Consider the following 18267-nt stretch of genomic DNA (forward strand, 5'->3'; position numbering starts at 1 on the left):
TCTGCAAGATAACAAGTGGGGAGTCCTTAGTGTCTTTCTTCTTTTACTCTCAACTAGTAATTAACTATAGACAATAATAACCATCCTAAAGTATTTTCACTTTTCCCTAATACCTTTTCAATACCTTAGAGTATTATAAGAGTTAATGAAGTAATCTTTTTGAAAAAGCTCATGGTAAATGTTAGAGTACTAAACAGATTATACCAGTTAGCATGCTCTGATTGTAATAGAAAACCCTACTCAGTGGCTTAAATAATCAAGAAGTGTTACAGTAAGTCAGAGGTTGGACATTTCCTGGTATAAGACATCAGGGCTTCAGCTTTGTTTCTCTGAAGCTCTCCTTTGTGTATTGGCTTTGTCCTCAAATTGATATTTGGTGGCTCCATCAGTTCCATGTGTCTAATCAAGATTTAACAGTCTTCAAAAGGAGAAAAGGCACCATCTCTTCCAATGTATCATCTTTAGCATAGTTTCTCAACTTCAGTACTCTTAATATTTTTGGCCAGATAATTTTTTTTGGTGGTGTACTATCCTGTGCATTGTAAGATGTTTAGCAGCATCCCTGGATTCTACCTGCTAGATGCCGTTAGCCCCACCAACCACCACAAGTTGTAACAAACAAAAATGTCTCCAGACATTATCAAATGTTCCTTAGGAGGCAAAATTGCCCCTGATTGAGAACCAGGAGTTCTTCAGGAGTGAGGAAACTTTTATTAGAAACTGCTGCAGGTCTCCCTCCTCTTAGCCGCTGCCCCATCATATCTTCTTGGCCAGTACCGCTTCACATGCCCATACTTAAATCAGGTATTGGAATGAGTACCACCATGATTGAGTTAGAAATTAGTCACCTTCTTCAGCTGAGAGGAGGGTATCTACGTGAACAAAAGTAGGTTTGGTTGTGAGAGTAGAGGGGTCTGGATGTTAGATGGGCAGCAACAGTTGTCTGCTAACAGGGCAAAAAACATTCACTCTAACATTGTTTGCCTGTGGCAAGGGCCTACTGAAAGTGCTATGTTGGAAAATGCAGGCGGTTTGACTATTGGGTTTGTAGGAGTGATTTGGAATGATAATAAGGGGGTGAGTATAACATAACTGGGGTTATGTTGATGTGTTCACTGTTGATTCTCCAGCACCTAGCACAGATCTCAGTAGATAGCAGATGCTTAATGAGAATTTTTCGAATGAATGCATATAGAAGATAGCCTATCACAATACCTTGTGAGTGAAATGGTGTTTTGGATTCAGTGAACAGTAGCGTGGTTATAAATGCAGTTGGAAGAAATGAAGAGACTCATGTAGACCACTCCCTTTCTTTTATTCCAAATAAATGTATTCTGCTTCAAAAGAATTATGCTTTGACCTAAGTAGTGCCTTAAAATAAGCATAAAGTATTTGACTCATAATATATTATTTCATTAGGTTTCTTGTACTTCCTCCTTCAGGATAACCAGTTCTATGACCTCTTGATTTGGCTCATCAGTTTATTGACTTTGTTTCTACATATTATATACATTAGATATGAGACATTAAAAGTAGAAATTAAAAAGGATTAGGTAAACGTGAACTATATTACAGTAATTTAACTGGTTCAAATATGGTTTCATGGTTCAAAATATTTTTTGCTTATTAAAAAATTATTTGGTTAAAACAGAGTGATTATCTGTGAGTCATTGACTTTTTTTGTGTGGGGAAGTGGTGGATATGTTTATTACCTTGATTGTGGTGATGGTGTCAGACGTGTATGGATGGATTTGTCCAAAACGCATCAAATTGTATAGATTAAGTATATGCAGTTTCCATATACCAGTTATACCTCAGTAAAGCTGTTTAAAAAATAACCAGTGATGCACCTATGAGCAGATGAACCCTAGGCGCATCTTTTTTTGGCTCCCAGAGGTGAATCCAAAGCAGCAATAGAACTTGGCTGATGTTGTTTCTTTAGTATTTTTCCTATGTACTAGTTTTGTGTTTTTGCTTTGTATTCTGTTCATTTAGAGCTAAGCTATTTCCCATTAGTGGTAGCAATGATTGGGAGTTTGGTTTTTATGTTTTGAATACTCGTTGATTTCTGTAAAGAGATTAATGTTTCTAGATGTCAAATCTTTATTGGGTGGGAGGCAACAGAGTCTTTCTAAAGTCTTTTCTGATTGTCTGCTTTGAGCTCAAATCAATTAAGATTTTTCTGCCCACTGGAAGAAGATCAGCTCTTTCACATCTGAACCTGATGAGTGTATTTCACTGTTCACTCTTGACCCATGTTTGAGATTTTGGAATTGAAGCTATCAGCTTTATTTCTCTGTATGTCTGTGTCTGTAATTTAAGAAAGGTCTTTACCTTTAAAATTAAAAAGGATTACATAAACATGAAATGAACTATTTTTATAGTACTATTTTATAGTAGTATTTCAAAATTTTTTTATTAAACATTAATACTTAGAGTGATTAACTGTGGGTCATTAATTTTTAAAATCTTTGTATACCACTAAGAATAATAGTAACGCACTAGTTCTTTCAGAAAAAAATTAATATAGAGAATTGGTTAACTAAGTGTTGGAAGATTTAAAAAAAAGCAAAAAGACATTGAGGGAGAGGAAATAAATGGATGAGGTTGGGGTTATCAGAACCTCAAAATTCAGAGAAGGGGCTTCACAGAGCTGGTGCCAGTACTTCTGAGGTGGGTACAATGAAATTGTGTTTACGCATTCCAGAAAGAAAAGCTGGAGACTGGTAGCAGCTATCAGGGCAGTGCTGGTACGAGTAGCAAGCAAACAAGGAAAAAGCCCCTTCTTCTTCCTTCTTCCTCCTTCCTTCCAGTCTCTTCAAGTACCTACTACTCGCGGTGGAAACTAACAGGAAGCCAACTAAGGAAGGAGAGAATGTAGTTTGTAGAGTTCTAGTCCTGCACCACAAAGGGAGAGTGTGGAGTTCAAAGACAATAGTTTAATAAGTGACACACTTAACCCTTTGAATGAAATGGATATTCAAGAAATTGGTCCCAGGTTCAGTTAATTAAAATATATATATATATTTTTTTAATTTTAATGGCAGTCATAGCTGGAAAAAATACCTCAGAGGCATGATGTAGAGCTGGGTGAACAAACTTTTTCTAAGGGATGAGATGTTAAATATTTGAGGCTTTGTAGGCCAAATGATTTCTGTCTCCAGTACTTAACTTTGCCCTTGTAGTACAAAAGCAGCTATAAAAAATATGGAAACAAACAGTAAAATTTTATTTACAGAAACAGGCAGTGGGCTGGATTTGGCCCCAGGACTATCTTTTGCAGACTCCTGATGTAGTGTAGTTATACTTAGGGTAAAGTTAATTAGTGGTAGTCCATATGTTGGAATAACTTTGATACTTTTTAATTTGGAAGTTTATCTTTTTAGATCTGGTTAGATTAATTTTTAAAAACCTCATTCTGGCTGGAGGCATCATTCTGCCCAACTTCAAATTATACTACAAAGCGACAGTAAGCAAAATGGCATGGTATTGGCAGCAAAACAGATACATGGATCAGTGGAACAGAATCGAGAGTCCAGAAATAACTCATATTTACATGGGCAAATAATTTGCAACAAAAAAGCCAAAAACATACAGTGGAGAAAGGAAAGCCTCTTCAATAAATGGTGCTGGGAAAACTGGAAAGCCACCTGCAAAAGAATGAAACTAGACTGTTGTCTATTACCACACACTAAAATTAACTCAAAATGGATTAAGGACCTGAATATAAGACCTGAAACAATAAAATGCATAAAAGAAAACATAGGAACTGAACTCAAGGACCTTGGACTTAGAGAGGATTTTATGAATTTAACCTCAAAAGCAAGGGAAGTAAAAGCTAAAATAAATGAATGGGACTGTATCAAACTAAAAAGCTTCTGCTCAGCAAAAGAAACTATCAACAAGGTAAAGAGGCAACCATCTGAATGGGAAAACATATTTGCAAGCAACACCTCTGATAAAGGCCTAATATCCAAAATATGCAGAAAACTTATACAACTCAATAACAGCAAAAAAACAAATGATCCAATCAAAAAATGGGCAGAGGACCTGAACAGACACTTCTCCCTAGAAGACATACACATGACCAACAGATATATGAAATGATGCTCATCATCACTAGCTATTAGGGAAATGCAAATCAAAACCACAATGATACCATCTCACACCTGTTAGAATAGCTATAATCAATGGGACAAGTAATAACAAATGTTGGAGAGGATGCGGAGAAAAAGGAACCTTCATACGCTGCTGGTGGGACTGCAAATTAGTACAGCCACTATGGAAAACAGTATGGAGGTTCCTCAAAAAACTAAGAATTGATCTACCACGTGATCCAGCAATCCCTCTACTGGGTATTTACCCCAAAGACTTGAAAATCCATATCCGTAAAGATATTTGCACATCGATGTTCATAGCAGCTTTATTTACAGTGGCCAGGACATGGAAGCAACTGAATTGTCTTACGATAGATGATTGGCTAAAGAAGCTATGGCACATATATACAATAGAATATTACTCAGCTATAAGAGATGAAATACTGCCATTTGTGACATCATGGATGGACCTCGAGATAATCATGCTAAGCAAAATAAGCCAGACAGGAAAAAATAGAAAATCACATGATATCACTTATATGTGGGATATAAACCTAAAAGCAACATTTGAGCAAGACAAACAGAGACTCATGGACATGGACTATAGATGAATGGTTACCAGAGGACTATAGACTAGTGGTTACTAGTGGGATGGGGAGGTGGGGAAAGTAGTTGGGATAAAGGAGATCAAATACAGGGGGAGGGTGAAGTGGGTAAAGGGGATCAAATATATAGTAGTTGATGGAAACTGGACTTTGGGTGATAAACAGAATAGAATGTATAGATGTCAAATTATAATGTACACCTGAAATTATATAATTGTATTAACCAATTATATAATTGTATTAACCAATTTTTTTTTATGTAAACATAAAAAAAAAAAAACTCATTCTGACTAAAAGAGGCCTATAAGAATACCAGGAGAAGTATTAGCTCTGCCATTCTCTTTTTCACTTACGATGCATTATCAGTATTATCTTTAATACATAGTTTCTTTACAGGAATGTTTTTAAGCCACTTACTCATTTTCATATGCTTTAGTTAAAATTTTGTGTACTTGCACAACAGTGTGAGTATATTTAATGCCACTGAACTGTACACTTAAAATGGTTAAAATGGTAAATTTTGTTACATATATATTGCCACACACAAAAAAATGATGCAACTCTACTTGTATATATACACTTCTTATGGAAAATCAGCCTTTTCTCAGATATCTCAAAGTGATTGGCTGTCATGAACCTTCATAAGGGTGCCAATTTCCATCCATACATTAAATTCATAAAGCTTGGTTTCTTACTGGTTTTAAAGAAAAAGTAAATAGAATATTTAGTGTCTTCTCCCTAATCACAGTGGATCATCCTGTACCACTCCTTGGGTATGCATATACCCTCTGGAGGGAGACCACTGAGCTAGAGACTTGTTTCCTAATAGAATGCTTTCATTAATTTTGAGGCAATACATAGATAATTTTGCAAACTGGATTTTTTCTCTAGTTCTTCCCCTGCCAGCATGCCTTGCTAATGGTGTTATCCTGACCTTGTATTTTCATGCCTGCTCTCCCATTCCTAATTCAGCTCTGCTTTTTCATTCATCTTTCTATAGCACTTTATATAAACTTCTATTATAATTCTCATCACATTGTATTTTAGTTATTTGCTTATATTTCTCTCTTCCTTCCTTTTTGAATAGCATGCCTTGGTTGTATACTATATTCCCAGCACCTCGATGTAGCACGCTACATGCTGTCACTAAATACTTTTATCAAATTATTGGAATTAGAGCTTAACCCAGACATTAATGAGCTTTTCAGTGGTTCATAACCTGAGCTGTTTATGGTGGCTTAGCCAGCTCTTCCTCCCCTTTGTAATTTTGGTTAGCCCTAGTTTTTTTCTGAGTCGTAAATCTCAACTTCACCGCTAGCCACAGCCTTTTTCCCTGCCAATATTTGGCATTAGGAAGACTAGGATACAATTTACACTTGCATAGTACACATCTTTCAGAATAGTTATTATAATTAATCTTTCTGATGTTGATTAATTCATTAAATTATTGACTGTGCTACATGCTAGAAACCCTGCTGGGGGATACCATAGTGAGCATTTTACATACAGGGAAACAAGTTGGGTGACAGGTATAAGATTACATATCATATTAATGGCAGGATGCAACTAGATCCTAGGTCTCCTGACTCATTGTCCATTGGATAGAAGGGATTGCTGTGAAGAATTAAAACAGGATAGTTCAGATGGTATGTGTGAGGGAGTTCACTCATGATCATTCTAACCTCTACTTGAGCATTTTCAGTAATTGAGGAGCCCAGTCTCTCAAAAGAAGTACATTACATTTATTTAGACCATCATGGAGATTCGATTTGGCATACCAGTCACCTGGTCCACCCTTTCAGGTGGTCAGATGGGGATCAGAGTACAAATTCAATTCAGGATTCTCTGGGAATGGATGGTTTGAAGAATTCTGTGGGGTCTTATGCCTTGGCTGCTAGAGTAGCAGTTGACTGATGTGTGGCAGCCAGATAGAGTTTCAGAGACTGAGGGTGAGTGGCTATTTGATGCTGGTGTGTATCTTGATGTGGCCTCTACAGAATCAGGTCAGTATGGTCCCTAGCATTATTTGAGGGTTCAGAAATTGCTTACCCAGAAGTGATGAAATTCTGAGAAAAGAGATCACATGAACCAAAAGATAGAAAAACAGGTTTGTAAGTCAGAATAATGGGAGATTATAATGGGAGATGTATATCTGGCTCAGAATCTGGAATCTATCTAAACCAGAGATTTCCTCCTGCTGGGGTCTGGCCTGGCACCAAATTAAAATCATAAGGTTGCTTGCTTTGTAAGCAGAGGATTAAGAACCAGTTGAATAGTATCTTCCTATGAGCTTAAGATTATGAGGACTTGACATTCTTTGATACTAGAGTATTTTTCTCCAACAACTGCCAGACATTCAGAATCAAACCACCCAAACCTGTGGGAAGAGACTGCTGTATTTTTGACCTTCCAGTTTTTTGATATTCAGTTGTCAAAAAAACAGAGCCTCTGTCATTACCAATTTCCTTATGAAGGACAGAGCTGGTTGAGATTTCCAGGAGTACTGCTTATTTCATACTCACTGTTACTTGGGTAATATATGAAATCTGTTATTCTATGATTTGTGGTAGTTTATGCTACTTATTATAATTGAGGAATAAGTTACCATCTTCACTTTGATTCCTGTAACACTTTCCATAAAGCACTAATGTATTCTCTACTTCCACTGAGCCCTTGCTGTAGCCTCACTGACCTTAGTCCCTGTTGTTTCTCTAGGGTCATCTAGTAGCAGACATCCGAATCAGGCAACTCCAAAGAAAAGTGGTTTAAAGAATGGCCAAATGAAGAATAAAGATGACGAGTGCTTTGGGGATGATATTGAGGAGATCCCAGACACAGATTTTGATTTTGAAGGGAACCTGGCTCTTTTCGACAAGGCAGCTGTGTTTGAGGAGATTGACACCTATGAGAGGAGAAGTGGCACCCGTTCCCGGGGCATCCCAAATGAAAGGCCTACTCGGTACCGCCATGATGAGAACATCCTAGAGTCAGAGCCCATTGTCTACCGACGGATCACAGTGCCCCACAGTGTGAGCAAGGAGTTCTGCACAGGTGAGTTCCCTTTCTATTATGCTTAAAACAGAATGACCAGATTTGAGTCAGAGTCTTATAGTAGGAATTAACTAAAGTGGCTTGGTGGTTGGCGCATTATTATTGTCTCTTGGAGATTATGGCTAATACAGCATCCTACCCACCACTGTCGGTGAGCCGATTTCTCTACATGTTCATTTATATCCTGCATCTGGTAGGATCCAGTCTGCTGTTTATTTGGTATGTTATGATTAACAACTAAAGGCATAGGGACCACCTATCTAGATTCACATAATTTTACCAGAAGTTTAGCTCTATTTTACTAGTTGTTTGCTGGGTTAAAAAACAGTTGGAGATGGCTAAAATTAGGGTTTCAATAAATTATATTTGTTTACTACACTGTCCTCATCTCCTGCTAGCCATGTTCATTGAGGGTTGGCTAGTCATAATTCTCATATAATAAAATAGTACCTTGGTACTTATATAAGTCATTGCATATGGTTGTCTAGTCTATTACTATAGTGATTTTTAAGTTTCTTTTTTTAGCATTAGAATCTTTTCTTCAAACATATGCCGATAGAGGCAGATAAAAACAGCTGTGTGAAAGGTGGTCTGCTCGTCCCTGCTCCGTCCTCTCACATCACATTATTAACTGGGCTTCTTAGAATACAGTTAGAAAACTATTGTTACTGAATGACCTTAAGAGCTGAGGGGAATCATAATCATTTTAATAAGCAGAGAAGGAACTAAGTATAAACATTCATTTCGGTTTGAAGTTTTGAATATAGAGAATATAAATCTTGAATGCTAGTAGCAGTTATAGGGAGAATTATAGAGACAGCTTAATTATATTGAGAGGAAAATCAGAGATATGGCATGGCTTTTTTGTAGATAACAGTAGGGCTCTGTTGTATTGGTTTTGCTGAGTATAGAAGTTTGCATGTCCTTTCCATGTGAAAAAAATATGCGGACTCTCAGGCCAAGAAAGAATACTAAATTGTTTCCATCTTTCACTAGCAAACTCTGGCAGGCGTGCCTCTTTACTAAGAAGGTAGTTTCCTTAAGTGGCATTGACTGTATCTTGCTGAACTCCTTTGATTTTTACCACTTGTAAAAGCAAATAGCATAGCTCAGAATCACACTTACTTTGCTAGATTTTAGACTTTTCTTTTTTTTTTTAACACCTACAGTACCTGGTCTTCCTAGGTGGTCTCCCATCCAAGTACTAACCAGGCCTGACCCTGCTTAGCAACTGAGATCAGATGAGATCAGGTGTGTTCAGGGTGCCATGACCATAGGCAGATTTTAGACACTTCAAAAGGCATCTATCATCCAGTATCCAGCAGGTCTGGTAGTACACTCAGAGCCTGCCATCCATGTACCTCTGACTGTTCCCCCTTTACTGCTCTCAGTTGCAAAATAAGCTGCCTCTACTAGTAGTTCTTTGGGCAGAGGTGGTTGAGTCACACAGTATGTGATTTCCCTGAAATTCCTGAGCTTGGGGAGATTATAGCCTGCCTTGGAGTGAAGTGGCTAAAAGGGAGAGAATATCGGTGAAAATCAGGAAAGAGTCACAGATCTAAAAGAGCCCAAGAAAACATTTGTTAAAATGGACAGAGGAAGAGGTGAGAATTTCTTCCTACTACACCCTTCACCTCCCCAACCTGATTTTCACACACTTTATTAATTTAATGACAGAAGTAAAAAGTTCCCTTCTCTCATATGAAACTGTTCTTCCAGAATTGCCATTAAACACACTTCTAACCACACGTGCTTGTCCTTGGCCAAGAACTCAGGTGTGGCAGCTTGTGGTGTGTAGTGACCAGTTGCACTTCACTGGCGCACGGTAGTGAGGGGACAAGAGGCCCTGCAGCCTCATGCCATCTGGTTTTCTCTTTGTTCTCAACAGTGATAGGAGTGGATATGAAGCCCTTGGCTGGAAATAGAGCAAGCAAGCCGTTATCTTGCTGAGCAGTTTCTCCTACAGGCGATTTTTATCTCGGCTCCAACTCCAAGGCCTCAAAGCAGATTTTACTGATTGTTAATTCAGATAGTGCACAGCCGAGGACACTTCCAGCTGGATCTGCTATCCATATGTTATTAGGATCAGAATAAGGCAAACTATCTAGAATATGTGGGGAAACAACCTAGGTTCATAAAATAGTAGTGTTAGGTTACTTGATCACCTCATATGATTTTCTTATTTTACGGATGAGGACATCAAGGCCCAGAGAGGTAAAGGCTCTAAAAAACTTTATCACATTTTCTTTCCTTTTCTGAATGTGGTTTAGTTAAAGAGAAGAAGAATATAATATGAGATCGGCAGTTTAATGATAAAATAGACTATAGTCTTTTCTCTTTAGTATTCCCTCAGAAATGGACCAACTTAGATCAGCAGTTGTGGAAAGTGACTTGGATAGCTCCTCAATCTAGCCTTGTGGCATTCATGTCCTAGAACCTCAAATATCTTTTTTTCTACTAATCCCCAGAGTAGCAAAAGAACAAGATGTTTACCGCTTATTTGGTGATAGCTTGGGTTTTAGGATTCTGACAGCTTGCTGTGTACTGTGTATTCCACATACTGACTGCATGCTAAGTGGTGTCAGCAGTTTCTAAGCTATTACTAACTGTTCATACTCTTGGCAGTATTCTTTGCCAACTGTGTTTGGAGGGAGGGCACAGCAGTGTTATAAAAGGTCTGTTGATTGGGAAAATACATTCAGGAAGCAGTTAAACTTAGCTCTTTGCTTAACCCAAGTCTTTTTTTTCTTGGAAAGCCCTTTTGGGTCCTTTGATAGTGTGACTGTCTCTAGCAGTCACAGATTGTCAGACATTTCTCCAGCTTGGCCCTCCCCTGCTAAATAATGGTATTAGTGGCTATATACCTGAGTGTTAAGTTTGGCTATAAGGTGTGAGCACTCTATTCAGTGGTGAGAGGTCCCCAAAGAACACTGGTTAGGAGAATGGTAAGGCTTCAGAGAGGAATCTTGGATGAATATTCATAATAATCTAAAAGAAATGTATAAGACACTTTAAGTCAATCAGAACACTGTGCTTATTATTTGTAAGCCACTTGAAGACAGTCTTTGTGTTCAAGTTATTATAATGTACTAAGAAATAGAAATATGCCGTATATGCATGGAGTCCAGTGAGAATGTACTGGGTGTCGAGAGGCAGGAGAAGGCTTGAAGACTGGGCTGTTCAGGCAAGGCTTCACAAAGGGAGCAAGACAGAAGCCCTGAAGCATGGGCAGCGTTTCATCAGGCAGAGAAGAAGAGGAGAATATTCGTGGATAGACTGAGCAGGTGCTGGTAAGGAAAGGGCCAATGGGAGGTCAGCCATTGGCTGGTTTGGCAAGTGCAGAGAGCCTTGTGTGCCAGTGATATCGTCCTGTGGCCACAGGGAATAACTGAAGGATTCTGAAAATGAGATGTTCCAAAGACTTCTAGTCTTTAGGAAGATTGGTCTTATGATAGAATTCAAGGTAGAATGAAAGGAAAGACCAGAATAGGAAAAAACAGTTAAGCTCATTACATAACTAATGTATCATGGGTTTGGACCTCTGAATGGAAAAGAAGACAAAGATGTGAGAGAAATGACAAAGAGGAATTGGATAGGATTTAATGATTGAAAACAAGTGAAAAAAGATAGAGTAATCAAGAGCATTAAACTTGTGGGGCAGGAAGAATGGCAGTGAGAGTCTAATTTCAGTTAGATAGCATGAATTTGTAGTGGGCCAAGTCCACATAGTTTTGATCTTCCTCCTGCATTGTTTTTGTGACTGAGCCCAGGGAAAGCAGATAGTAGAGTTGCCACACTAAGGGATAGAGAGGTGATAAAATTATTAATTACTAAAGGCTTCAGTGAGGAAGCTTCTGTACAGTTAGAGAATTGAGTTACGTAGCCAAAAAGGGACTACAGAGCCTGTTTCCTTATCTGTAAAATGAAGTAATACTTGTCAAATGAGATCATATGGAAAAACAGCTAGTGCAGTACCCATTTTATAATTGTTATTTATCAATATTTGACTTCAAATATGAATTTCAGTAAGGTTATTTCAAAAGATCAACATTTACAAAATTTCTATTATGTACTAGGCACAGTTCTGGATACTCTGGCTAAGTCATTGTCCAAACCTCAAGGGCCTTAGAGTATAGGATAATCAAATGTATAAACAAGTAAATAATAAAAGTGTGTACCAGGTTTAGAGGTGGCAGAAAGGAGAAGGTGGAGGCCTGGTTCAGGAGAAGCAGCATCATTATAATCAACATCATAGTATTGAATATATTCATTGAGTATTTATTCTATTCATGTGCTATCTCAGTTAAATTCCTGGCATCTCTGTGAGGTTTCACCATTACCCCCCCCCTCTTTTTTTTTTGTTACTTTTATTTTGCTGTAGTTAAATGTTCCAGTAAATCTTTCATCAGGAATGACTTTCACATGTCTTAAATTCTTCATTCCCTGGGTTCTAGTAAATTTCTCTCAGGTATATCTTATTCAAGAGCCCTTCCTTTTGGGTAGAATTTTCATTTAACTTCCACCATTTGTTTTCCACTGTGTAGCCTTTTTCCTCAAGTACATAGAAGCCAAATGGGAAGCGGTGGGGTCCTGTTGACGCAGGCACTGAAATCTCTGCAGTTGTCCCATCTGCTTTGCCTGAAGAATGTTTCTCTGCCTCCACACTGTGTGTGTCGATATTTGGGGGAGCAGCAAGTGAAGATGACCTGAAGTAGAGTTTCTGTTTACTGTCTTCCAAAAGGATCAAGTCAACGTTTGAGCTAGATACTTGGTCTGAGCTCCCTTTGAGTCTAGGACCACTCAGCCATACCCTTTCTCTTGGTGAAAGCAGTTCTCCTACCCGCTCTGCAGGGAAGTAGCTGATGAAGCCACAGTTAGTTCCTTCTGTTTTGTGGCTTGCCTTTTTACTCTTCCCACCTCTGCTAGCTACGTCTTTGAGCTTCAGTGGGGATATATCTTGCTTTCAGGGCAAGCTCAGCTTTCACCATTACAGGCTGGCAGGTGTCTTCCACTGCTGGCATTCTATTTCTGCCTCTGAGCCCTGGCTGCCTTCCTTTGCTTCTTGTTACCAAGAATCCCTCAAGAAATGTTGTAATGCTTTCAAGACTAGCAGTAATTTTATCTCCTGAGGAACAGGTGATCAGGAAATCTGTTTTGGGTTTGTGTATGTGTTCAGATAGAATTCAGGAAAAAAATAAATGTTCAAGTTTAGACGTCGCCATTGGAGAATTTTACCCTGAAGTGGTGAGACTTCCTTTAGCAGCTGTTGTGCTCTTGAAGAGAATCCTTCTTATTTACAGAATCAACTGTTTCCTGTAGTGGAATTGGTCACGATCTTATTGCCTCCTCAAAACCATTGACCCAATCCACATAGTTTCCTGTCTCTATCTCCCCGTGAACCCCATTCTCCATCCTGTGTTTACAGGTTAGACCATGTGTTACAGGGATGTACCTCTTCAGCATTGCTTATCTTAAGAGAGCCACAGGGAGACATCAGGAGGTAAACTCTAGGGAGATATTCTGAATCAGAACACCTGCACTAATACACCTATGCTCCTGCACCAAGTGCCAGCACAACTTTTCATTGAGCAGAGCTAATGAGCCTAGTTTCTGAAATTGTATTTCTGCCGGCGAACTTCCTTGACAGTGACTTGGTCGATTTGGGGAATCTCAGATTCTAGCAGATCCTCCAGTGCCAGGAGTGGAGGGAGTGTTCAGTCCCTTTAACATGGAATCCCTCAGAGTTTCTGGGCCTGAATAATCAGGTGGGCACTTGTCATTGGCCTGAAGGGTTTGGTTGCAAGTCATTGGCAATCTCATGAGGTTTTAGAGTAATACTGTTGAGACAGCTGTCTTTGCTAGACTCTTCCTACAGTAATGAACATTTGTGCTTCCTACAGTCTTTCACTGGAAAAGGTCTCATGGCATCTTGTTGCCAGAGTTTAAGTTAAGAATTTAAGCTCAAACTAAGGGCTGGAGGATTTGGAGCCTAGCACATTATAACCCCACATCTGAGTTTTTGATGGAGCTGCTAATTGGTCATTCTAGAAACTGAGTTTGTCTCTACAAATGTGACTACCTTGCCAGTATATGCCATCTTGCCATTTCAGAGCCAAAGATATCTAGCCACAATAAAGAAAGAGTTTGATTTCAGTGTATTCACCATCCTCTTTAAATTCAACGTATCATAGCTAAGTCAGTCATTCACCCCCGCCCATACCTTTGACTCCTTGGCCTTCCATTTTCTTTTCTCACTGGAATCACCATTCTTTAAGTATCCAGCATGAAACTTTGTGGCCATCTTTACCTCTTCCTTCTCATAAAAGTTTATGACTACAAAGGATCTTTGAGGCCATTTTTTTAAATTTGATAGCAGACATGGTGATTCTTTGGTAGCAGCCCTGGCAAAGAGTTTTCCTTTATCTTCAGTATTCATTCTGGCCCTAGATTCTCTTCTTCCTTCAGAATCACCCTTGAAATTGTCTTGACCATTTAGTTTTTTGTACTACCCCACAGGTTCCCTTGTGTACCTTGAAATCAATTCTACAAGATCATTCTGCTCTCATTTTCTAGCCCTGTCAGCTTCATCCTGCATAAAACAACTTCACTTTTAAAGCCTCTGATGTCTGGCTCTGCCCCTACTCTAAGTTAGATTTGACATGAGCCTCTGGGCTCCAGGCAGGAAAGTTTCCATCTGCACATGTCACACCCATTCCAGCCTCTGGAACTTTGTTCAAGGTTCTTCCACACCCAACCTGGAGTGCTCTTTCTTTTATCATTGTGACTATAGTCCTGCCTGTCTTTCAAGGCACAATTTAGTTTGAGAATTTGACACCTACTGCCCACAGTTTCTGATTTAAAATTACTTGTGCTCAGGATAACACAGTTTAGTTTTTGTATTCTCTGATACTTACACATATATATTTTTTATTTTCCAACTAGATTGGAAGACTGCGTGAACAGGATCTATTTTCATATATATTTTTTATTTTCCAACTAGATTGGAAGACTGCGTGAACAGGATCTATTTTCATATCTTTTTATTTACTCTGTCTCCTGCCACTCCCCACCCCACCACTGTCTTGATGTATTATTGCTCTGTAAACATTTGTTGATCATATATGGAGGCACTCAACTCTCTCTTTTTTTCTTCCCAACTTCTTATATTGGAAAAATTTCAAAGAGTTGCTAGACTAGTTTAATGAACAACTGTACACCCTTCATTTAAATTCAGTTAACGTTTTGCTACATTTACTTTATGTAAATAAATAAACTAAATACACACACACACACACCTGAACTATTTGAGATTTAGTTGCATTCATTGTATTTCACCCTTAAATACTTCCATATGTACTCAGTAGGTTATTGCTTTGCACAACCACACTATAAGATTGTTCTCAGGAAATTAAAATTAATACAAAAGTATTACATACACTCCGTATGCAAAACTGTCCAGTTGTTCCAATCGTGTCCTTCATAGCTGTATTTTTAATCAACCATTGCATATTACATTTAGTTGTCATATCTCTTTAATTTCCATTAACCAGAACAGTTTCCACAACTTTATTTTTTTTTATGATGTTGTTTATTTTGTTTATTTGTGAAGAGTCTAAGCCAGTTGATTTGCAGAATACCCCTTAGTTTTGATTTATTGTTTCCTTTTGGTATGATTTATATTAAACATTTTTTGCAGGATTTTGGTGGGGCTCTGTCTCTGCCTGAGCATCATGTCATAGAGTACACGATGTCAGTTTGTCCTATCACTGGAGCTAAGTTTGATCACTTAGTAAGGTGTGCATCAGATTTCTTTGTAAAAGTACTTTTCCTCTTTGTAATTAATAAGTAATCTTGTTAGGTAGTCCTTTACCTTTTGAGTCCATAGCTTGTTCTAGCAGAGCTTTAACCTGAAGAAATGAGGTACAGTATGGACAGGAGGGTTGGTCTCTAGTTGTAAATAGGAAAAGAAGTGGTGAGGAAAGAGTCAAAAACATGTTGCCCACTTTTGCCTTTGGTTACAGCTTAGCTCTTACCCAGCTACCCAATGGAATGCCCTGAGGCTATTGTACAGGTTTTCGTCCTATTTGTTCATTAGTTCTACACATCTGTGTAGCCCCTTCACCAGGCACTGTGCTAGCACTGAAGGCACAGTGGAGAAGAAGGGGATATAGCACCAAACAAGATAAACACAGTTACTGCCCTCATGGAGCTTACAGTATAGTGAGATAGTCCAGAAAGAAAACATCTACAAATTGTATTAAGTACAATAAAGAAAATAAGCAGCATGCTGAGACCAAGGGATATTTAAGCTGAGACATGAAGAATGAGAAACTAGCCATGTGTTTGGGGGTAGCACTGGAAGAGAGAAGACAGTGCTAGGAGAGAGGCATGCTTCCAGAAGCCAAAAGGAACTTGGAGTATTTAGGAACTAGAAAGCAACCAAGGTGCCTGGAGCATGATGGCAGTTGGAGTCCAAGGTAAAGGTAAAGGGGTGAACTCTATAGGGGCAAGATCATGGGAGGCCTTGTGGACCCTAATCAAGAGTATTAGGTGTATTTAAGCTTCTCGTAATGAATTCTCCTTTCAGAGATAACTTGATACCAAACTGTATTTAGTGGTAGCTTTAATGTAAATCTGCAGGGACTGTCTGTACATTATAGGTCTGGGAGGGTATTAATTTACCAGTGGTTTTATACTCCAAAAAAGGACCAGTGTGATATCACCACCCAATTGGGCGACCAGCACAGAATGGAATTAAAATTCAAATTCCTAGATAAATCCCTATACCCATGAAATAGCTGTGCTGCGTATTGATAAGACATGGGATACAGACAGCCCTTTCAACTAAAGGGCCACAGCAGTGTGAGGATTGAATTTAGGTCTGAGATGACACTGTTGTGGAAGCTTTGTTACACAATAGAAAGACTAGGAGGTTTGAAGTACAGCGAGGAATGTTCATTCAGAAGCTTCTAGGGAAGACTTGGACATGGTGCTGGAGGGTATCTGAGGGTAGGGAAGTACGATGGAGGGTGTGAGAACATGCATGTGTTTATAGGGAGGGAAAGGCTTGAAAAGTATGTATTAGAATGAGCAGTGCAGAAATAATGAAGACATGAACAAAGGACAGACTGCAGCAGGCCCGTGCAGTGCCTAGGCCACTAGGTTCCATGGCCCGAGCCTTGTACTGTGGAATTAGTTGTATAGTCAGGAAGAGCCTTCTCTCCTGGCTTGTACTGAGTGTACTTAAGCCATTTTTTTTCGATAAAGTTAGTCAGATCCTAAGTTCTCTGCTTGTCAAGAGCTGGCTATAATTATATCTCCCTTTCTTGTTTTAGCAACAGCTATAAAATACATATTAATATTAAGAGAAACCCTACCAACTGATTTTACCGCCTTGGTACCTGAACAATAAAGATCCACCTTCCAACCCAAACGTAATTAGGCTTGGCCCTTGTTCAGGCTTTGGCAATGTTATTGTTGGAGTTTGCATGCTATGTTCTTGGTTCTCTTCCTTTGGAGTTTTTTTCCTCTGCCTCTTTCTGATAAGCCAGTCTGACTGGTTGGACTTTGTGTGTAAATGTTGAAAAGAAGCGTTTTGTGGTGCTTGCACATTCCTTTTAGAGAATCAGTACAGTGGAGTCTTAGACCCTGCAACAGCAGACTGAGCAAAAGAAATTCCTGGCCTCGTCTTTCCCTGAGCTACAGAATGTGCCAATTCATCAGCAGTGCCCCTTCCTCCCCAACGCAGATCAGTGAGGAGATAGTAATAGCCACACAGTGTCCAGCTGCAGCATCTAGCCAGCCTGGGTGGGATAAGCTCTCCTCTCCCTGTACCGTGAGTTTTATATTTTTAGAGAGAGGCAGCAGAAAGTGAGGTCTGCTCCCAGAGAGCCCTCAGAATGGGAGAGGGGGCACCTGTACACACAGCACAAGACCTAGACCTGGAAAGCCAGCTTGATTGTAGGGTGGCAGGCTCAAGTCTCGCTGCTCTGACCCATTTTCAATTCAGCAGTAAGAACAAGTAGGTGAAGAGATGCATGGACTTCAGGGAAACTCTCCCTTGCGTGAAGAGGTGAAGAGGGTGTTTGAAGTAGGCATGTGCGTGACTTGCCTGACAGGTTTAGGGTTGTAAGTGGCTTAGGCCTCCTGAGAATTTATTCAGCTTTTTTACACTGCTATCAATAGTTCCTGAATAGTTCTGATAATATGTGCGTGTCTGGAGCAGGTCATAAAAATGGCTGTTTTAATCAGCTGTTGACATGCAAGGTCAGGCTGCAGCCTCCAGCACTGGCACCTGGTACATCAATGACTGACATTTCTGAACGGGTGAGAGGAGTGGAGCGACAATTGTTCCTGGTGACACTGTTGTCTCTGCCCAAGGCAGGATAGGACTCAGGCACCCTCCGCTCCTCTCACCCGTTCAGAAATGTCAGTCATTGATGTACCAGGTGCCAGTGCTGGAGTCTGCAGCCTGACCTTGCATGTCAACAGCTGATTAAAACAGCCATTTTTAT

General features: G+C 39.3%; 1 protein-coding gene and 1 pseudogene across 4 annotated transcripts in view; one reads left to right on the forward strand and one right to left on the reverse strand.

Annotated features, from left to right (window-relative positions):
• The window catches only part of EDC3 (enhancer of mRNA decapping 3), a 62139-nt gene that overhangs the window by 32453 nt on the left and 11419 nt on the right, over positions 1-18267 (forward strand). For all 4 annotated transcript variants that reach the window (XM_039856635.1, XM_039856634.1, XM_039856633.1 and 1 more), the window contains exon 4: positions 7418-7753. In XM_039856635.1, the coding sequence (XP_039712569.1) occupies positions 7418-7753 (336 nt within the window). The remainder of the gene's footprint in view (positions 1-7417; positions 7754-18267) is intronic.
• Positions 8914-9032, reverse strand: LOC120597984 (uncharacterized; annotated as a pseudogene).

The sequence above is a fragment of the Pteropus medius genome, unplaced genomic scaffold, assembly GCF_902729225.1.
Source record: "Pteropus medius unplaced genomic scaffold, Ma_sr-lr_union100, whole genome shotgun sequence".
Taxonomy (NCBI): domain Eukaryota; kingdom Metazoa; phylum Chordata; class Mammalia; order Chiroptera; family Pteropodidae; genus Pteropus; species Pteropus medius.